Below are 24,192 nucleotides of genomic sequence, written 5' to 3'. Positions count from 1 at the left end.
ATACTCCTCCAAATGTATGATGAATTAGTCTTCTTCTTGGCCCCTCTTGAAATCCAAGAAGTGAAAGACTATCCATACATATACTTTTCAGTGATGATCTTTGGCCATATGCCTAATTCTAATACTACCATCCAGATATTCTTTATGATTAGGGTATTATTGAAGGCGGTTGGATCAATAATGCCCCATCCCCCTTCCTCAATGGGTCTAGCAAATTGTGACCATTTAACAAGATGATACTTCTCTCGAGATAATTTCCCATTCCAAATGAATTGACCCATAATAGATTGGATATTTTTAATGATCTTTCTTGGATGTTGGAAAAGGTTCATTTAGTATACCGCAAGGTTTTGTAGAACATCTTTTAACATTATCATCCTACCTCCCATAGACAACCATCGATTTGTCCATCCATCCAGCTTCTTTTGGAACCTTATTACTAACCATTCCCAGTCCATGATGTTATAATGGTTGGGCTTCAGGATGAAACCCAAATATGTGCAGCCCTCGTCCAAGTGTCTCACCCCCACAGCTAAGTGCAATCTAATATCCTCTATCTCAAGATCGATGTTCCCATTGTGGATGAGAAAAGACTTCGAACCATTCATGCACAAACCCGAAGCTCTACCAAATGATGAGATGATGCTATGGATAGCAGTCCATTCAGCCAAGGTAGCAGGGCCTCCGAATAGGAGGTCATCTACGAACATTAAGTGTGTAATGGTAATCCTTTTTGACACTTTAATACCTGAGATTTCCCCCACCGCTTTTGCATCCCTCACTTTTTTGTTGAGGTTGTCAATTACCATAAGAAACAACATAGGTGAGAGGGCACACCCCTGCCGCAATCCCCTGTAGGCCGAGAAGAATTTGGATGGTATTCTATTTATAATTACTGCAAAATTCATCCTCTTAGTGCATGCCATAATCCACCGAATAATCAAAATGTACAGTCCCACTTTGATCATAATCAGTTTGAGGAATTCCCAGTATGCACAGTCGTATGCCTTTGTCAAATCAACCTTTAGCATACAAGACTTGAGGTTCCTGTGTTTGATGGTATGCATAACCTCCTGAGAAATACCTATAGCATAATGAATGATGAATCAGATTTATAAGTTTGATGCACTGTGCATAGACCAAAAATCATGGAAACGTTCTAGGGACATTCAACTATCGGAGGGGGATGTCGGTGAGTGGGAAGATTATATCACCAACCTAAGAAATGTGGGCATTTCTCTAAATGACCAGCAGGATCATTTCTCATGGGGGGCATGAAAAAGGGGCATCCTTTGGTAAAACAGATTTACAATGGCATCCCTAGGGAGGCATTGGGACATCAGGGGAACTCTTAGATTCAGAAAATTTGGAAAGGGAATATCCACAACAAAATCAAGTGTTTCAACTGGCTGGCTATAAAGGACAGAGTACTGACATGGAATAATTTACTTAACAGAGGACACATAGGGTCGGGGATATGCCTCCTTTGTAAGAAAAGTAGTGAGGATAATGCACATTTATTTATGCATTTCCCATATGCGATGGTTGTTTGGGAAGGGGTATTGGACACCTTAGGCATCATACCAATGAAGAATTTCACTACATTAAGAAGCTGCATATGGAAGTGGATTAAATCTCATGATAAATTTCATTTTCTCCCTCTATATCTCATATGGATCATTTGGCGAAGCAGAAATGCACTCATTTTTTAGAACAGGAACCCGACAGTAAGGGAGGACGTAATCAAAATTGTTGCCTATTTCTTGGAGCTTGGACCAACTCAAATTGCAAGCAAGCATAGAAGAATCATTTGGAAAAACATATGGCATACACTCCTAGTGGGTTTCTTTGATGGAGCTTGTTGTGGGAGGAAATGTGGATGTGGGGTTTACATAGTCACTGAGCTAGGAAAAAGCTATCACTTTTGGTGGGAAGGGGGACAAGGCACGAACAATAAGGCAGAGATAGTGGCGTTATGGGGAATGTTGATAGCAGGGAAATGGTTGGGATTGGAGAGCCTACAGGTCTATGGGGATGCAAAAGGCATTATCAACTGGACTAAGGGACAAAATAAATTCAACCCTCCGATTTTGAATAATTGGATGAAGCGCATCAAGACGATGGTAAGCACATACCAACACATCAATATTGATCATACCTACAGAGAACGGCACTGGACTGCAGATTTAATATCCAAAAGAGGTATTGGGAAACAACCTAGTAAGTTTTTTTTACAATATTTCATCATGGGGTTAAGACAAATGCCGGAAGTATCAACTTCTCAAAAAGTTAGAAGACAATGCTAAGTAATGAAAGACACATGAGACTTTTTTTACTGTAATAATATGAATTCATTTCGTGTTTTCATTTTTATCATTAAATGGTATATGGACTAAGTAGGAGTGATAGTCAACTAAAGCGGTTATGTACATAGAACTTGAAGATATGGTTACCAAAAAAAACACAAATCATTGTCTTTTTGGAGGAAATATATGTTGAAGAAGGTTGTAATCAAGATACATGACACATGTACTCTCTGTTTAACATTAATACAGAAGCGTTTTTTTCTCTTAAAAAAAAAAGACTAATTAGCGAGATTGAAGATGAAGAAGGATCACTTTAGATTTTAACTATTTCCCTTAGGAATGTTAAGAATAAACATTTTTGAATCGCTATATGCTAGACGAAAATGAGGCGATGAAAATGGAGGATGATTGACTCTTGAAAAATAAAAATAACTAGCATTTGCACCAGATGTTGCAAAGGAAACGCCATAAGGCATAAATTGAAGAACACAAATACAACAAAAGGATACTTTGATAAGGAATAAAAATATATTGAACGCTCAAATCAATGCCCCATTAACTGGAACCACTTAGTAGACATATCTATCAACATTAGGGTTATATACAATGATCAAGAAATTTCCCATATACAAACAACACCTTCCACAACAACCTTTTGTCACATCCACATTTTAAAAAATGCCTTGGAACGTGATTGGAATCTCCCATATTGCCTTTTTCATTATGCAAATAAATCTTCCACGGACAAAAATTTACAGCTAATTTGTTATAATCGGGATTATGTTTTATTTATTTCCTTCACAATCTATCACTTTTAAATTTTAAACATGGTTCTCTGGTTTTAGGTCGCAAATTATGTGATAAAAATGTGCTCATCATTTTCACTATACCTATATTTTTTTCCATTTGTAAGTATTTAACACTGGCAAGCAATTGAATTTGCACAGTTCAATCAAATTTGACATCATTAAGGAAACTCTGTTTTTTACTGTCTAACAGCATTGATACATACATGGCCAACAATTAGGTTACAGAAAGTATTCCCAACAATTATCTTATTGTTGCACAGTTCAATCAAATTTGACATCATTAAGGAATCTACCCGAGTATGAAGAGAAAGCAAGAAAACAAGGGGGGCCAAAAGGATCTGGAATGTATGGATAAGATCAATATCTCTTTAATTAGTTTTCGGGTTGTAGTTTCAAGTTATCCTTATTAGTGTTTGGTAAGATTGACTCATTTTCACTCATTGTGTTGTACAAACCAATGGGAGTAGGAGAGAGAAGAATACGAGTGTTGATGATGATGCCAAATGAGTTGAGAGGTCACGGGTGAAGAGTCATGTCCATTGGGCTTCATGAGCCTCCATGATGATGTGGCCAACCTGAACAATTTGCACATGTGTGGGCATAAATTCAAAATCTCACACTTCTGCTTGTCCAAATGCGATGATTTTTATATCAATTTTGGTCTCTCTCATAAAGTGAAATTTAATGCAATCATCATCTCCATCAAATGAATTGTCACAAGGTGGAATTTGGCCCTAGTTGCCAATTTTAACACTTTCGATCTTTCAATGGTCTTAAGTTCCAAATTTCACTCCACTAAAACCTAAACCCTTAGTAATGATGAGAAAGTTTTAAATGGGGGAGAAAGCATAGTATGAATTCTATAGAAAGTTTGGAATGATCCCTCATTACATTTTAATTGGCATGGAAAGAACATTAAACTAAGGAGATAACTCCCTATACTTTCATACAAAGGAGATAACTCCCTGTACTTTCATGGAATTGTTTTCAAAGTTTCAATTTTAATTTGAGAGCCACTCTTATAATCAATCACGTGCATTCTAAACTTTTCATTTAAACAAGACACAACTTTTCATTTAAACAAGACAATTTATACTTTTCATTTAAAAAAGACACTTTATACTTTTGTCAGTCAGTGTTGAACTTTTATCATAGTGAATTTAAAACATTTAATGGAGTATGAAACTTTTTAAAAGAACATATTTAATTTTTGTGCCAAAAAAAATGTGTGCAAGTTCCTCCCATAGCTAAAGTGAAGTTTTAACTCTGATAAAAATGAAAATTTACCTCAACTAGGTGAATTAGAAGATTTTTTGAAGTTGATGTAGAATATCTTTTTTATATTGAAAATTTTAAATTAAAAAAAAAAAAAAAAAAAAAACAAACAAACAAACAAACAAACAAACAAACAAACAAAACAAAACAAAACTTGTTAAACTGAATATTAGTTAAAACAACCACTCAAACCAATATTTTCATCATTATTCAAAAGAAAAGATTACAAAAATATATATATATATATATATATATATATATATATATATATATTGAAAAAAATAATTAAATAAAAAATAAATTGCTTTTAAAGAACAAAAAGCCTATGTCTATTTTGTACATCTCTCATTTTTTCTTATATTTTTTTCCCTCTTTTGGGCATATTTGATGGTTAGATAGTAGAATTCTCAAATTCTTACTCATTGAAATATTAGGTAACTTTAAAAGTTTATAACTGCAAAATATTGTGAATAAAATTGAGTTGGTTCATTGCATGAAGGAAAAAAAACACATTAACAATTAGCCATCACTTATTATTAAGACCTATAAATAACAAGACCTATGAACCTTGACAAGTATATCATAGCTTGTTTGGTAGAAATGAGAATAAAATGTTGATGTGAATTGGCATAGTATTACTACATATAGAGGTCAGAACTAAAATAGAAACAAAAAAATGCAGATGTGAAACTCAAAATAATAGAATCAAAGCAGGAAAAAAAAAGACAAATTAGTTAGAGGCACCTTACATCCAACTACACTGCCTGTACAAATCCAAGTTGTCTGGAGTTCTCCAATATTACCTTGATTACCTTGTTGAAGTGATAAAAGTTACACAGGAAAAAGGGTAAACTCCATTTGTATATAACAAGTGAAAAATCATAACTGTCAAAGTCAGTGAAAGTCACTGATAGGAGTTATTGAACTCTTCTTAAGGACTTAAATATAGAATATTATCAGAAAATAATGAGCTTACATGGTAGCTCATAGTCTACTATATTGTATCTCTATATTGTACATTTATCCAACTTAAGTTTTAGGGAAATGAAGATTTTTCTCCATTCTATTGTAAACCCAATATGACCAATGTCCAAAGCTCTAGTTAAGATATCTATTGGATGGAGTACTCTGAAACAAGTTTTGCAAATGCAGAAAATTTGTTGCTGAGTAGTTTGGATGGAGTGTCATACTCAGCAATTTGTCCTGATTCAAAACAAATACAAAGTAAGTAAAAAATGAAATGTGTCCAAAAAAATAGTAACTGTAACAAAACACTAGAAAATAAACAACTAAAAAATGTTATACCATCCTTTAATAGGAGAACCATATCACTCTCAATAACAGATGGAATCTGATGTGCTATAGTAATGACTGTGCAGGTAGAAAATTGGTGGCGAATTATTTGCTGAATAAACCCATCAGTTGCAGTGTCAACTGAGGCAGTTGCCTCGGCAAGGACCAGTATCTGACTTTGTTTTAGTAGTGCCCGTCCCAAACAGACAAGCTAGCATTGACCCACACTCTAGTTTCCTCCATTCTCAGACACTGTACAAGACAGACAAGCTGGCATTGACCCACACTCTAGTTTCCTCCATTCTCAGACACTGTACAAGACAGACAAGCTGGCATTGACCCACACTCCAGTTTCCTCCATTCTCAGACACTGTACAAGAGATCATTCCATTAAATTCGATTCTCAATTTTCATTCTAAAAAAAAGGGGTCCTACAGACCAGGTAGGTCTCAAGGACACCAAAAAATAAACAAAACATGAGCACTAAGATGGAAAGCAAATAGCAGAAATAGCTACTGTAAAAGGTTTTATTTTTCTCCTTCAGGACTTCCATTGAATGTGATAAAGACACACAGACCTGAGGAATCAAGTTTCTTTTCTTTTGCTCGTACAATCTCACCAAGTTGGCACTTGTCCAAAGCCTGAAAGGACAAGCAAAATTGAAGTAGATTCATAAACAATAAACTTATAGCAAGATCCACAGGGAAATATCTATATTCTTCAAGGCAAGAATAATTGGCGCTAAAATTGATGCTAATGCTTATAGAATATGAAGCAGAACTAACCTCCCAAATCTCATCATCCAAGCAATCTTCGAGAGGATCCAAATTATTTCTTATAGTGCCTTCAAACATTGTTGGTTCTTGGGGAATAATGCTTAATTTGGATCTTAGGTCATGGAGGCCTATGGATGAGATGTCGACTCCATCAATGACAATTCTGCCCGTTGTTGGTTCCACAATGCGAAAAATGGATTGAATAAGAGTAGATTTGCCACTTCCTGTCCGCCCCACAACTCCCACCTTCGTGCCTCCAGGGAAAGTGCATGTAAGGCCTTTCAAGACAAGCAGAAGATGTGGTCCATAACGCACCTGATTGTATGGATCAAATTTATAGATGAACTGACATGCAAATTACTAGCATTGAATGCGTGAAAAAGAGTCTATTTGTATTGAGTTCTGACCTGCAAATCAGTTAGATCTATCGTTCCTCTAGATGGCCAGTTGGAGTTTGGTCTACAATTCTCTATAATCACTGGTGACTCACTGGGAATTCGTGAATACTGCATTATTCTCTCCGCTGACAACATGTTGGTCTTCACATAACAAAGGCACCATATTATCCAGGCTTGTACCATGTTCAGACTTAGACTATATGTTACTGCCAACCCTGCAGTGCCTGTTAAGGTGCCATTTCGTTTACTTTCATATTTCATTATAAAGAATATGTCTAGTCTGCTGAGATCAGTTTAGGAAAAATAATTGTAAGCCAAGATAGTGCTTCTGTACCTACTTGGGCTAATAACACCAAAAAGAATGCAAACACAAGATTTGACAGAAAATCCATCCGAATGCCAAGCCACTCATTGGCTCCAACATTGTGGAGACTAGGTCTCATATATATATATATATATATATATATATATATATATATATATATATATATATATATATATATATATAGATATAGATATATATCAATCAACTCAAGATTTCATTCCATGAATCAAAATTCCTAGTCAAAACTTCTAATGGTGGCTGCTCCAGAGATTGATTCTCCAAAATGTTGTACGATTGGAGCTCTACAAACTGATGCCAGCTGAGCCAGTTCCCTAGCTGATGTTATGTAGTATTGCTGCATGCAAGGAAGGTCAGAGGAGTTACAAGAATTCTCTTATTACTATAAAAACCCAAAAGCATGGAAACAAAGAAATACAGATAAATTGTTGTCATGATAGAATCCTAATGCAACTTAATCTATTTGATAACATCCTTTTCAATTAGATTATGGGATCTACCTACAGCAAACCTTGAAGTAGAAATCAAACTCTCTTATCGCCAATTTATGTTCCTCTGAGAAAATTAAAATTTGCAAGTTCGTATTTATTATTATTGAGAAATACAGAGAATACTTGATACCATATACAACTTTCACCCACTGGTATAAACACAATGAAGACCTGCCAAGCAATATGAGACATGACTGCAATGATCCCCAAAAGTTGTATAAATGCAAAAGCCAATTCTCCTAGTTGAGAAGGAATCAATGTGTCCACTGCACTCTGATCAGTTGATGCCTGCCAAGAAACAGAGAGCTTGTTACTGACCCACTAGAATCAAATGATTTCCTCCTCTCTCAGGAAAGGTATTAGCCTATTAAAACAATAAATGTCAACTGACCCGATTCAGTATTCGCCCAGATGGAGTTGCATCAAAGAAGGACATTGGTGCACAAAATATACACCTGTGCAGAGTGCTAAAAAGCTGATTAGCAGTTTTAAGTCCAACCAATGAAAGAAGCATAGACCTCACAAGAACGCACAGGGAGCTGCTTAATGTCAAAGCAACATAAACCAGAATGAAAAGGGACTTTCTCATAGGGGAACTCTCATTTTCTTTTGTAGAGGCTTCCGATGTCATCCAGAGGTTACTACATATTTGAAGTAGCTGACTTATTATTTGGGCCAGTAGTATTAGAGGTATCAAAGTACCATTGTATGCAGCAGTAATGTAAGACCAGTGTACCGACATGCTTACCCTGCCTCTCTCTCTTTCTTATTCTTGTACAAGCTGTGAATTTTTATTCTCTTTATCCAATCTTTCTTTGTGGTTTTCTGGTTCAACCTCTTCCTCTACATCTATTGAGTTCTGAACACCGCACTGCTCCAGTGTGTCACTGGCAGTAACATTTTTCACTGCAGCTGTATTGCCAGGACATGAGCTTTCAACAAATCTCTCTGATGTGTACACTTCAGATTTCTCCATAGCAGAAATAGCTTTCAAAGCTTTCTGATGTGCACCAACTAATTCCACAAAATCTGTGCCTGATTGTAAGATGTCATCATATCTGCCAACCTGAGTAATTTCACCATCTCGCATTACCTGTGAAGAATATCATTTACATCAACAAAATATGGATCACTTATCTCCTCCTCTCAATAAATGATCAATAAGCCCACTGTCCCTTTACCAATTACATTGAAAGTTTTAATATCACTAGAGCAGGATGAAAGAAATTCAAACCTACCAGAATGATGTCAGCAGAGGGTAAAAACTCCACTTGATGAGTTACATAGACTAGAGTCTTTGAACCCAGAATACCAAGTATGCATTCCTATAACAAGCAAGTCCAATTTCTTAGATGTTTATGGACATGAATTTGCAGCGGCACAACCAGCAATGTATATTATCCAGACTGAACAATGAATTGCAGAGTGCTACTGTAGAGCTTCATCATTCCATCAAAACATTAAAACTAATTAATTCAGCAAACCTACAGTATGTAAAGGATAAGAGAAACATACTTGGAAAATATGTTTTCCGGTATGTGCATCCACAGCACTAAAAGGGTCATCAAAAATATAAATGTCTACATGTTGATATAAAGCACGGGCAATCTGTATTCTCTGTTTTTGTCCACCACTCAAATTTAACCCTCTTTCTCCAATGTCTGTCTCGTCCCCATAAGGAAAAAGTTCAAGCTCTTTTTTCAATGCACAAGCATCAAGTACACTATTGTATCTAATAGTATCCATCTGCTTTCCAAAGAGAATAGCGTCTTTAATTTTCCCACTTTGTATCCAAGGAGACTGAGGGACATATGCTTTGGTACCACTTAAGCTAACAGAGCCTGATATTTTTGGTATTTCACCTAATATGCAGGATAAAAGGCTTGATTTTCCTGAACCAACAGTTCCACATACTGCAACCCTCATGCCTCTCTCTAGTTGGACATCTAAACCTCTTATAGTTGGACTAGAGGAATCGGGATTCCAAGAAAATATCCCTCCTTGGATTTGAATCGCGAAGTCTGTTGACTCCTTTGATACCTTTTCTACCCCATCGTGTTGCAGCTCTTCCTCCTGCAGAAAGGCCACAATGCGATCTATTGACACTTTAGTTTGAGCAATCTGAGGGATTAAGCCAGGAAGCATGCCCATAGCTCCCTGAAGTGTCCCATAGGTTGCGAGTGCAGAAAGAATTCTCCCTGCTGTCAAAGGCACTCCTATAAGCATACACATACCAAAAGTTGCAACAATGATAAATATTGGTCCAACAGAGGAAACAGATGTTGTGATAGCTGATGCGTAAACATATTTTTGTAGCCAACTATATTCTGCCTGCCTCAAAATTTCTAGTTTCCGAAGAAATCTTGTCTCCCAAGCCTGCAATTTTAAGATCCTCATAATTTTTAATGTCTCCGATGTGGCCTTCATCCTTTTGTCTTTTTGTTCCATTATTCTCTCCTGAAATTTTGCTTGCAATTTTGCAAGTGGGAAATTTGGCAACATAACTGCAAATGAGGCTGCCAACCCTGAAAATGCTGCCAAGCCCAACGTCTGATATAGAATAATGAAGGCCAAAACAAATTGAAGAGGGAAAATCCAAATACTATGCATATAGTAACAGAAACATGAAACATTCTGAACATCTACACTCGTGTAGTTGATAATCTCTCCGCTTGTATGCTTCTGTCTTGACTGACTGGAAAGCAACAAGCCCTTCCTGTATATAATAGCTGTCAATGCTGCTGTAACCCGTAAAGTTAACTGATGTTGTTTGAAAAACCCTTGTCGCTGTGACAAAGACTCTAATACCTTTGCCACAAAAAAAGCACAAGCTAGCACATAGCCTTGACTTTCAAACTGTTTCATTCCACCTAGAAACTGAACAAAGGCATTTATAAAACATGGACCTACATATGATGCACAAGTCTCCAGTGCTGCTAAGAATGCAGTCAAAAGTACTTCCTTCCGAAAAGATAGGAGTAAGGCTTTTGCTAATAAGCCTGTATCACCTTTGGCCTCTAGCTGAGCTCTGAATTTAGGGTATAATTGGCCTGTCCTGTCCGCCTCTGCAAAGGGCTCTTATAACCAACAGCAAGCAAAGGACTCATCCAAGAAAATGACAGCCGACTGAGAAGGTTGGTTGTTGCATAAGTAGAGACTGCGTTAATGTTTCCACATTTTTGGGGATTGTCTTTCAAGAGAGGTTCTAGAATGGTCTGTGAGGAGGACTCTACACCACTTCTGGCACAACAACTAGTATAACACAAGCAAGCCAAAATGAGAACAGCCATAATTTCAACAAAGATATCAACAACAACGCTTCTTTGTTTTGTCAACCGTTGAATGTCGAGGACGATGAAGAAAGCCTGCAGAATGAATGATAGACTCCACCACAACTGCAATAAAAGTGGAAACTTCTGTTTACCTTCTTTTCTGAAGGAGCGATGAACATAAGCTGACATTGTAACCCAAGTCAGAGCCTGGACAATATACTCGCCCACATTTTCAAAACCTTCAGGCCTCTCCTTCAGCCACCAATACACAGGGCTCCATATCCCAAGAACGCTATAGCATATACACAGAAAAATGCAACCACCTAAAGCCAGCTTTTGCATAATCCCCAGTTTAAACTTACTCGAAAAGCTGTTAAATGGAACAGGAGGTGTAGGTGGCCGAGGTGTGCGAAATTTACACCTTGTCCAACACAGTTCAAGGATGACAGAAACAAGAAAGAGCAAATTAAGCCCAATTGCAAGTGCATGTCGAAAGAACTGCCCTCCAAAAAGAGCTCTAAGTCCCTCCCACCCAACTGTTTCACCCATTTCCAGCCAGAGGGTATTGTTATTCTTGTTTAGTGCCCCTATGGCTTCCATGACTGCAAACAAATAATTTACTAACAATATCAACAAAGTGCCTTATGAGTATATCTACTTCAGTACCCACATGAAAAAGTGCCAACAGAGCTCTTGGTTACCATTACCATTTATAAATGCACATACATATTGGGCTTCATACAACAAGGATGTTGCAGTGCAAAAACCTTCTTGTTTACTGGATTAAATAATTCTAGAAGCAGCATAAACATAACTAGCACTGAGAGATGGTGAGATTGAATAACAGGGCAATAACTGATACTTGTATACTTGACATGCCTGGGTAGCTGGCTGCATGCGCTCTCCCTCTTTCATTCTGGTGGGCAAGATGCAAACATTTAAAAGAACAGAGAAATGGGTGTATCAATTGAATGCTTTGTTAAAATATTTATTTTATTTTAATTTTTAATAATTTCTCAAGCTCATCCTACTGTCAGCTCATTGAGATTGTCAGAGCTTCGTCTCCAATGTTCTTCTGGGTAACACATATCCAACGCAAACAACATGATTTCATGTAAGTTTTTTCACTGTGTAGTCCTTTCAACACCATCATTGCTTTGGCATGTTTTTTTGTTTCTTTTCCTGTGCTCCATGCAAAATCTGGAGTGTAGGGACTCCATATTTAGAAAGGATAACCTACAAGACTGAAAACTGCATCTGGATGGCATATCTGGCATGATCTTGACTTTACGCACTGCATCAAAAACAATGTATTGAAAGCTCAGTTTAAACTGTCTTTCTGAATCATGAGGTGTTTTACATTCACTTGCTTTATTTCAAGTGCAATCAAACAACTATAGACTCCCAAACCTACCTAATGGAAAAAATTTGATGGAAATTACAACAGCGCAATAGATCTCTATTCTCTACATCTATTTGTTTCTTTTTCACTACCTTTCAAGAAGAACGAGATATGTGTCATTTAGAAAATAAGGAATAAAAACAAATCAACTGTACTTATTTATTGATGCATCCATATCAAGTCAATACAAAATAACCATGAAAAGAATCAGATGCTACTATACCTTGAACCTTAATTTTTCCAATAGTTTTCTTTGGCTTAGGAGCAATTCCTTAGGAGCAGTTCCTTCCAGGGCAGCATCTGCAGAATCATTTCTCAACAGTTCTTCCTGGTTGCAACAGTATTTGCTGTAGTCTATACAAGTTGCAGACATTTCAATTTACACAATTACTTAATAATATGCAAAATATTACCTTCATTGTGAAAGAATTTGCATTTTCCGAACTACATGACAATTAAAAGAAATCAACAAAGACAATTTTGTTAATAACCTACCCAAAGGCATTACGCAAAACAATGCACTCATTATGAAGGAATTCAAGAGCTTCCATGCGACCACTGGCCCATGCCAAGAGACAAAGACGCACACAGGCCTCATAGGCAATGAGGGCTTGCCAGGCTCCCTGCCCACTACACTCAATAATTGCAAGCACATTATTGTCAAAATGCATAGCAGATGAGAAATAACATCTATCTGATAAATAATTATTGATCTACATTAACATGAAAAACAAATCTTAAGACATCCTGGGCACGGACCAGCTACAATCATGACAGCTGGCTCATGCCCAGAAACAAAGGTGCACACATCCCCCATAGACAATAAGGGCTTGCCCACTACACTCAATGAATTGCAAGCACATTCAGGTCAAGATCCAGAGCAAATGAGAAGTACATTCTATCCCGTAATGAATCACTGATCCACATTAACATGAAAAATAAATATTGAGGCATCCTGATTGTTTCTTTTTATATATCAACACACACAAGACCTTAGGTAGGAAGAAACAGTCAAACCTGAGGTGAAAAGTGGGTGGCTGGCTTGCTGAAACTGTTGATTGCCGGCAAGACCCTGCTGCCTCTCTAACATTCACAGAAGCCGGCCTGTGGTGTACATTGTAAATTTGGGATTCCATATATCTGTGTCTACCTCGGCTCTCATATTCCTGATCAGCCATCCCGTTTTGCTTACCACCTGCTCTCATATTCCTGATCACCCATACCGTTTTGCTTACCACCGGCCTGTTCCTTTAGACAGGGCACTCTGTTTGAATCTAATGAAAACTGGTATTCGAATCGTATCCACCGATGGTATTTGAGTCTTGTTTCCACTCATGGTATTTGATTGTATTTGATTATTTGATTATGATATGTATACCATATAATCCATGGTATCAATCCAATCCAATCCATCCATAAATGATTCCTCAATTTAATAAAGAATTTTCTTCTTTCTTTTGTATTGTTGCGAGGCCCTTCTTTCTTTTCTTATGTTCTGAGGCATTCACTGTGTTGTGTATTCTCTGTTGAATGTTTAGTTACATCATTCACTGTGTTGAGTATTCTCTGTTGAATGTTTAGTTACATCTGTATGTTTTCTCTCCTCATGCTCCTAAATCTTAATCCCTGAGATCTGGATCACTATTTCTCTATGCTACATAGCGCCATGAATACACGACCTCATGCTGTTATGCTCCCTTTCCCTGCTCAGGGTCACATTCACGCCATGATGCAACTCTCTAAGATTTTATATGCTCGAGGCTTCTATATCACCTTCGTCATTACTGAATACATACAAGAGCGCTTCGTCGTATCCGGATCGGTGGACTCTGTTAAATCTTGGCTCGGATTCAGATTCGAAGCTATTCCAGACGGCCTACAACCATGTTGAAACGAATTGAACGATGAATCGACTTCGAATCAAACGGTGAATATTAATTCCATTGTCTAACAACGAAATCAATGGTGCACGAAGGTACAGAGTGGCACTGGAGGGGAGTCCTTCCCAGAGGAACGCCTTACGGCGTAAAAATTTAACAAAATTCTTGCGTACCGGAGTGAATTTTGACATATTAATAGTCGAATCGAACCGAACCACCGAATTTTCGAATTCTTCGACGAATTTGGTAACTATGAATTTTTTAACTATATTGGGCGGAAACCGTCCCTTCAAATTCCATCCCTGAGTGAGCTCTACACTCAGTAAACCATCCCTTCAAATTCCATCCGAGAGTGAGCTCTACACTCAGTATCCATGTACAACTTACGGCGCCCATGAAAATTGACCATATCATTGTATTATATTTATAGACAAACCAACGTTTTCATAGATTATGGTCTGCAGATTATAGTCCGCTAGACAACAACATACTGGACATTAACAATTACTTACCATCAAAATCTCAGATGGGTTTAATTCTGAGAAACGGATGAGGAGCCCTTCGGTGGATTCGTGCTTTGTATGGTTTGGACATTGGTTTGATACTTATTCTGTGTATCTTACGAGAGTTTCTTTCTTTATAATAAGGGCCACCGTGTGTATATACGATAGACTTGGGATAGATTCCTTATAATTATATTCGAATAAATTTCGATGGGAGCTGAACGGTTTTGGGCAGTGATCTTATTGGAAATTATTGGCATCGCAGCAAGTGGTACAATAGTAAGGATTTTCGGTTTCAGGAGATGGCTGTATGTTGCACTGTAAGGCAAGGTTTGGGTGAAATGGGGATTTGGCCCTTTGGTATAGCTTTTGGAATATCATTCCACAAGGGCCAATAGTGGTATATGAATGTACTATTGTGCGTTTTTTATGAGTGCCATTTTAGGTGCAGTGGGAGGAAAATGGGAGTAACCAATACAATGTACTTCATATAAAGTATTTATAATTGTAATAGGAAATAATTGTGTTTTCAAGTTATATGCTTTTTAAATGGTTTGAGTATCGAACCTATATATATAGTCAATTCAGAATGGCTGAATTCCTGATATGATTTTTGAGTCATATACAATGAAGCCACTTATTTTTTCATTTTCCAAGGGTTTTTTTCATTTTCTGACAACTTTTTTCTAATTGTTTTGGGAAAGATGTTTTCGATTTGTTTATATAAAAACAAGGTTATAAATGAATTGTATTGGGTTCTATATATTATCGAATTAAATGGTACTTGGTGTTGATGTATTTGGTTCAATCATAAAATTGGGGTTTTCAGCCAATTTGATTGTTGAAGTATTGTCAACACTGTAGATCTTTCTTTGTGCTTGTCAAGTGAGTCATTTGATTTGTACATTTTCCTGAACACCCACTTGCAACCAATTTGTTTAATTCTGATTGGAGGATCCACCAACTTCTATGTTCCATTCTTTATGAGAGCATCACACCCCAGCATTGCTTCTTTCCATCCATCATGAGACAACTTTAAAAGAAAATGGTTGAAAGTTAATAGATAAATTCAATTCAAAGTCATATGAAACATCCATTTTATCTGTATCAATTGAATCATAACCGTTTACATCACCTCCATCTTGTCTTGTGGAACTTCTCATTCTTGAATTTCTTACTTCATCATGACAAACACCTTTAAGTCTTTTGATGAGCCATTTTGGAGGACCTTTTTGAGATGGTCAAGGTTGCTCCATGAATTGAGATAGGTTTGTTGTAGTAGAAGAATTTTTATTTGAATAAATTTGTAAATAACTATATATATATATAATGTTAAAGCACAAGAGCACAAGGACATATTATAATGGATTGGTGCTTTAACATGAGAAGTATTGAATGAACCAATGGAAGTCCAAAAGGGTCTAGGTTGCATTTTAGCACCCTTGTTGATTAACAAGAGCTTTATTCTAAAAATGTAGATCAAGTGCAAACTCTCTCACACCTTAGCTCAATGTTCCATGAGATCCAAGGTGGGGGAAGGGGGGTAGGGGGTGAAATTGGAAGTGGTGCCAACCCACTCATCATAAAGAGACAATGGATATTTATTCTGAGTGGCATAACTTTCAAATACATTCTCTAATTGAAGTAATTACTGTGTCATTAGAAAGGTCTCTGTGTGTAGAATAGGAAAACATGTGCAATGAGAAAGTGACATATTTATCCCTGAAAAACATTGTTTGATGCCTCAAAAATGTCTTGGAAGGTTTTAGACCCTAATTTTCCAAACTAGATCGCATTGGTAAAAATGGCCCTAACAGTTGATTCCTCCACTTTTTCTATTCTGAAAGCATATATGGATGAAAATAAATATAATGATACAATATAAATCATATAACTTTTCATTGTGCCACTAATTGTTCTCGCAGAACTTGAATGCCACCCTTTGGAATGGCGGAAAGCTCTCATTCTATGATCTAGGTTCTAGTGATTTCAACATTTTCAAGGTTTACGTTTGTTTAACTTAAATGTTCAGTATGCTTGTTAAATAAATGTTGTATTTTATTTTAAAATTTGTTTGGACATAATGGTATTTTTTAAGTTTGATGGACTGTCAGTTCTGGTGCTACTTGACTTTTCTGTAATTTCTAAAGTGATTAATCCCTATGGATGTAATTTTTGTATTGAATGGTCAGTGCATATGGATAATGTAGCCTTCTCGAAAATGTTGCAACTAAAACATCATGTAAGATCTAACCGCTCATTTTAATTTTCCTTTTTTGGTTTAAAGAAGATTTACATTGTTATATTTCTCATTTAAGTATAACTCAACTCGTTTATTTAAGGGTTTCAACGTTTGTAATGTTCGCAAAATTTATTGGTTATTGTGAAAATTGGATTGTTTCAATTTTTTTTTATTTCACTACTATGGATTCACAAATACCCTTACATCATGTGTCATGGCCATCTTCTATTTCTTTTAAATCATATGAGAAAAAATTGATCTGTGTCCATTTTTCTTAGGGTTATATTGTTATTTATAACATTATTCATTTTTACAACATTATTCAGCAACATATGAAATTATATAGAAACAAAAATATAATTATCAATGTAGCAAAACATAAAGGAACGATAGAATAAAAGCATTGACACATAGAGATGCCAAGATTGGTTAGAGACGAGGGCCAAAACTCACTACGGGGAAAACCCTTTCAAAGTATTCTTCTTATTAGATTGTCATTGAATGTTTCAACAAAGGGATGGTATCAAGTAAACAACATCCATGACATGAACCCAACAATGCTAATAATCAAAACCCAAATTCAAAAGCCTATGGTCAACTATCACTCTTTGCGGTCAACTACAAAATTTTCAGTCAACTAAGGTCAACAGAAAAATTAAACCCTAGTTTCCAACTGCACGTAGAGAGTATATGTGCATGTGGCTAAAACCCTCCAACCACACTCATGATCCTACGTGCTTGCATTTGCAATTAAAAATTTATGTGTCATCCCTGCGATTGGAAACCAAAACCTTAGATCTCACATGCAAGCTTCAAACCCTGTAATTTTAGAATTGTATGAACTAATCTCCACGAACAATATCAAACCTCTATGAGCCAAACCAAAGAATGAAAAGTAATGACCATTATAATGTCCAAATGAGGGTCACTTGACTTGTATTTATAGTCATCGATGGGTGTCCAATTTCTCTTTTGGGCTAACTTGTCCTTTTGTGCACATGTGGGCTTTTATTCAAAAATACACTTTCCCTTGTGCAAATTGAGTGCTTCAATAGTCAAAATTGGTCCTCTCAAAATGAAGAATCTAGTCGCATGGTTGGAATACGTCACTGAGCTACCAAAACTTAACACTAAGCATAAACCATCCAAACCTAGGTTCCATATACCTTGAGTTTGGATATTTTATTTCCAATATTTGATATGTCTGCCATTTGTCTAGACTAAATACATACATCCTCGAGGTTTACATTTTCAAATATTTGAAATGGGTTTAGATGGGTTTGTCACCTATGTTAGTTTCCATGTTCAATATGTGCAATGAAATATTTAGAATTAATGCTTTGACGCATAGTGTTGAGTTGATGGATCAATTCCATCCTCACTTAGCATGTAAAATGCAATTGCTTAGATTGCTAAAAGCTAAATTGTATATCCAAAAGTATAAGAAAGTTGTAGTAGAAGTAGAAAAGGGACAATAGGATACATTCCAACTTTTCTTCCAGACCTATAGGAAAATCATAGGATGACTAGAGTGATGTACACTCTCTTGATGTTGCAATTCCATTCGCCAGGTGTAGGCCTATGAGAAAAAGAAATCTATTATTAAATCTAAGGGTTTATTTTTAGGACAATGTCATAATACTACCTTGGTATAGAGATATGATGAAATGCGCCTTTTGGATAGGAGTGTTTTAACCCTAGCATTCTCTTATGGGATATCATGCCTTTCATGTGGGAGTAACATTATCATCATACAAAATGGTTTCTCCTTTTTTGTCTTACATCCTCAAGACTGTCTCCCATATTGGTTTTCTCTCCAAAGAGATTTTACTCCTGCTTATTTATTTTGAGTAGGTTACTACCATGTGGCTATATTTATGACAAATTTTGCATCTAAACTACCAAATTTTTTAAGATCCAAATTTGGCTTCAATTTACTTATACAAACTATTATCATACTTTTCATCTATTTCTACATTATCTTGGGCACATGTACCCTTGTTTTTCCTATATTGGACTATATAGAAGACAAGATCCAGAATGATAGAGAAGAAGAAAACAAGAAACTTGGGTAGTCAAAATTACCAGGCATTTATCATAAAAAAAAAATCAGAAGAGCATATTTCTGACTAATATGATGGAAAGTAAAAATAAAATGGCATGTGACCAATACAAGCTAAATAATGTTAAACCCCATGAAATGTCATGAAAACCTACTGGCACATACATGTCAAACAGTGCAGTAAATTCTGGAAACTGTCAAAAGGTTGACTTCAAAGGCTACAAAAGTTGACAATTCATTCCTCTAGAACTCTAATAAATAAACAATATGCTCTTCAAACTGCCGAAAATGCCACACTAAAAAAAATTAAACTTAAGAAACCATACAACTGTTATATATAGCTAAGGTTTGCAAACACCTCAACATCCTCTTAGATATTTTGCAAAAGACACCTATAATACAGTCAGAGATGTCACATACAAAAACTTTTGATAATTGAATTAAATATAAATCACCATGTTTGACCCCGTGGGCCCACAATTTTACTAGTTGTTTGACTTTGTTGGTTGACAAACTTATCACTTGTATCTCTTGTGATAACCCAATGTGCGCTATCGACTAAAGGAAATTTGATATTTAAGATGTACTTGACATAACCCCACCATCAAATGGAAGTCTGAGGCAAGGAAAATATGTTCTTCGACAATATCCTTGCAAGTTTGCAAAGGATTCAAGATTGAGTGAGGTTTCTAGCATATGAATATTGATTTATCTTTCTAATCAAGCTTTTCACACATTGATTTTTCATTCAAACTCTTGAAAGTGGAAAATGAGTTTGGTTTGGGAAATATACTTGTCACTCTATCTATGTTTCTATTCTTGGGAAGACAAGGAAAAAATGTTATTTGAAGAGGGAGAAAGTGAGTGCTTTGATTAGTTTCAAAGTTGCTATGACAAGCTTCGTACAATAGTTGTTGATTATTTGTTCCTTCTCCTACTAATTGGATGAGTCCATCAATCCTCTATATATTATAAAAGAGTGGTAAAATGAAAGGAAGGGTCATGAGACATGTTGTATACTGAATATATGTTCTATGTCCTATATAATGTTTCTATTTCCTAATTCTAAAGAAACTTGAAAAGAAAATAATATTGTGAACTATAGGTACTTCCTAAAAGGATTCTATGAGTTTTCCTTGGGCTTATACCTGATCACTTGGGAAAAAAAGGATTTTTAATCACTAGGATCTTTGCACAATTAGACCTAAGATGGATTCCCCAATTACTCATTCTCTTCAACCTTTGTAAGAGGCCCTTGAGACTTAGAAGACCATGCAACCTCATAAGATCAGCAATGACTTATTTTCTCTTCTAATATCCTCCTCCACTCTAAGGCTCAGTCTTTAAAAAAATATCTCTTTTCGTCTTCTTGATATTTAAAAAATATGTCTTTCTAAACAAGTTATCCTCCCTTACTAATCTAGCACAAAAAACCCTATTGTAATTAACGCTTATTGTAGGACCAAGTTTTAGATCCTACTCTGATAGGTCCTTACCTGGGTAGTGCCCCAACCCATTTAGACGGTTCACATAGAAAGCAAGAATCGACCTTCCCATGAGTAAAGTCATCACTAAGATCTTCACATGTTTCTATGCTCAGAATTGCCCCAAACGTATCCACTGATTGATACTTATACATCTATATCTGTATTTGTAGCAATTCCAAATCCTCTTGAGAGATGATTTAATGACTTACTGAGCTAGTTGAAAAACCTATTAAAATCCCTTTTCTACAAGGCCCCATTTAACGCTTGTTTCTTACCTATATCGATCTTGTTTCTTACATATATCGCCGAGGCTATTTAGGAAAATCTAGTTTAATTGACCGGAGGCTTTTAATGTTGATCCATCTAGCATGCAAATCCCTTGTGATGGTGGAGAAGCTATTCTTGTAAATGAAACCATCCTTGTAGAGGTTTTGCATGCCTCTACTATATGGATTTTTTTCTTCATGTTCTTTCTAAAAGCATGTCTTACCCCATGCCATTCATGAAAAATTGCTCCCCTCCTTCGACTGTGACGAGATTCTTTGGATCTGAGGTATAAGGGTTTCTACTTTAGAACAATTGCATTCAAAATATTGTATCAAGGTTTTGTTATTACATCCAAATGTACATCAATATAAAGTAGGGGTGCACATTAAAGATGAATTGGATTTTTCTTTCTAAAACTATTTTTCACTTGAGGTTCTTGCAGAATAAGATTTTAAGGAGTAATACACACATGTTATGTAGAAGGGTTGAATGGTTAATACAACTTAGATGCATGTAGACACATGTGGAGCATTGTGGATGACTTAAGATGTAAACAAAAGTGTCATACATGTGGCATCAATTCAAATATAAGTTTTTTCATGTAGAAATTAGAAATTTGCATATCTTACTTGGAAACCTTGAATATCTTACTTTGGAACTTTGGTTATCTTACATTAGACAAGAATATGGATAAGCTAAAAAGTGTGAAGCTTGCAATAAGGCTTCAAGGCTTATTATCCAATCATATTAAAATTAAACAATTTTAAATATAATGTTTTACTAAAAACTTTGGTTAAATGGGATGTATTCAAAATCATCAATTCATATTAATAGTGAGTCAAAGTTCTTGCAATAACTATTATCACTACGCTACCAAGGCGAGTAATGATAATATATTACTATTAATAATTTTATATATTTTTGGATATTGCAAACTATATTATAGTTTTAAGAATTAGATTATAATTTAAAAAATTAGAAAATATGGATAATATTATTAAGATTTAAAAAATTATGTAATATAAGTTATTTTATATTATAATTAGTGTTTCTCAATAAATAAACGAAAGCAAATTCATTCCATTTAATGTCTAAAAAAAATATTTTATTTACCAATTAAAAAAAATATAAATGACAAACTATTATCTTTATTATTTTATTTCAATCATATTTTAGAATAAATTTATGAATAAAAAATATACTCAAAATTAATTAAATAATTATATATCTATCTATAAATGAAAAAAATACAACATATAATTATGATTGTCATTAAAAATTAGATAACCTTCACACATAAAAAAAAATTCCCTTTCATCCGATAGAAATATTGCTAATCATATCGAAATCATTATTCTAAACAAGGGAAGTTGTGAAGCATCAAGTCCCTGCAAAAGAGTGAAATTGGGAATGATGAAGTTAAAGTACATTAAGTTAAAAGTGTATCAATATTCTAAACAAGGGAAGTTTTAAAGATGCAAGTCCCTGCAAAAGACTGGAATTGGGAATGATGAAGTTAAAGTCCATTAAGTTAAAATGTTAGTGTATGACTGATTTTTTTTCTTGAAAAGAGCATCAATGTCATTGTAAAGCTCTCTATAGACATAAAGGAAGGAAGTATCATTAAAAATTGTCAAACATTGTTTACACTGAGCAAACATATGCCTAAGCATAATTGTTTGAGCCTCACCTCTGTTGAAATTTTAATTAATATGCTTCAATAAACTCTTCCTTTCTTGTGACCATAAAAGTACACCATGCTTAAATGTTATCAATGGGTTCATATATTGAAACCCATATTTTTTAAATTAACTTAAAGTTCTCATATACACTTTCCTTGAAACCTTTTTTTTTAAGTTAACTTGAAGCTCTCAAAAATTGTTCTAATTTACAAGAAAATGAAAGGAATAAATAACTATATTATCAAATATACTAACATTTATAACATCCATCTTTGGACAAACCTCACATGTATATGTATGAAGGTATTCCTTTCTTTAAAAGAATTCATAGAAAAGATTTACATTTAGCTTTAGATAAAACTCAGACTCCAGGGGAACTTGCACCCACTTAAAACAAAAAGATTATTTTTAATTTCTATTTCTCTACATCACTAAGAAACTTATCAATTAAATTATAAATTACAAAACTAGAAGATATTAAGAATCTATATTTGGATTTCAATGAGTCACAAAGAGTCCTCTAATTACCAAAGGAAATATTTCCATGCACTTTTGGGAGGAAAGAATCCTACTAAAGCTAGAACTCCGAGATATCATTCATGAGTTATGATTAAAGCAAAGAGGGAAAGATTGTGGATTTCAATGAGTCACAAAGAGTCCTCTAATTACCAAAGGAAATATTTCCATGCACTTTTGGGAGGAAAGAATCCTACTAAAGCTAGAACTCCGAGATATCATTCATGAGTTATGATTAAAGCAAAGAGGGAACGATTGTGTGTGATATAAAAATCACTAATCATGAGATCTACTTTCTAGGAAATCACTTATTTTCATTCCATATTATGCAGGGAGACGGATCACATATTGGACACTTTCCACAAGAAGTTTGGAAGGTTGGATATCCCTTAGTTATAGATCATAGTAGATCCATTAAGCAAAAGATCTCGCTTACCTCCTAAGATGCTTTCTAGGAAAAAATCTCCAAATGGGGATGCTTTCGAGGGGAAAAATGTCCAAATGAGTAATGGGGGATTTGAACCTTTAGGGAGACAATGAAAATACCTTCACAACTTCTCAAAAGTATGCTAATTCATGACCTAAACCGACAAAGATAATAACGTGAAGAATCTAGTAAATTATGAATAGATTTAGAAACGAGTTTATGTGTAATCTTAAGAAAAAAAAAACTAATTTTTATTTTTCAAAAATTTCTCTCCATACCTTGACTTCACTTGATTGTGTGATGAATATGAAGTCAATTGAGCTTCCTACTTAGTTCCCTTCATTGCTTCGTACAACATTTGTTAGACCTTCTTACCTAGATATGACCATAGCACCACACTTATATCAAAGTTCACAAGAATAGTAAAATGCATGTCACCCTCCATAAAATAGATAAACGCATCAAATAAATCAAAGATAGAAGGAAACAAACATATTTTTTTACTACCACTTTATACTATCTACATGAACCTTGAGTTCTAACTAAATCTCCAAAAACTATTGCACATTACTAATAACTGGTAGATATATAAACATAGTGGATAGGATTTTTTAATATCTACCTAAACAACTATACGCTTACTCTCAGGTTCATAGCCTAGGAAAAATTAAGTCCTATCACTAATCAAGAGCACTCACAATTAATTGTATAAAGAAAAAAATGAGAGGAAATAAAATGCCAAAATAGTCCTCTGACTAACA

At 35.2% G+C, this 24,192-nt stretch overlaps 1 protein-coding gene and 1 pseudogene across 1 annotated transcript; both read right to left on the bottom strand.

Annotated features, from left to right (window-relative positions):
• Positions 1 to 5,438: 5,438 nt before the first annotated feature.
• On the bottom strand, positions 5,439 to 7,140 carry LOC149230496 (ABC transporter C family member 3-like). Its single transcript, XM_089378965.1, has 5 exons — positions 6,867 to 7,140; positions 6,469 to 6,774; positions 6,261 to 6,324; positions 5,696 to 6,053; positions 5,439 to 5,593 (listed from the first exon to the last, which is right to left on the bottom strand). The coding sequence occupies exons 1-4, from the start codon at positions 7,116 to 7,118 to the stop codon at positions 5,929 to 5,931; spliced, it is 747 nt and encodes a 248-aa protein (XP_089235091.1). The 5' UTR covers positions 7,119 to 7,140; the 3' UTR covers positions 5,439 to 5,593; positions 5,696 to 5,928.
• Positions 7,141 to 7,707: 567 nt separating this feature from the next.
• LOC149230495 (ABC transporter C family member 3-like) lies at positions 7,708 to 11,983 on the bottom strand (annotated as a pseudogene).
• Positions 11,984 to 24,192: the final 12,209 nt, after the last annotated feature.

This window comes from Pinus tabuliformis, chromosome J (genome assembly GCF_031772625.1).
Source record: "Pinus tabuliformis cultivar Carrire ecotype Pingquan chromosome J, CPIR1, whole genome shotgun sequence".
NCBI classification, from domain to species: Eukaryota; Viridiplantae; Streptophyta; class Pinopsida; order Pinales; family Pinaceae; genus Pinus; species Pinus tabuliformis.
This window is presented reverse-complemented; position numbering and strand designations above follow the sequence as displayed.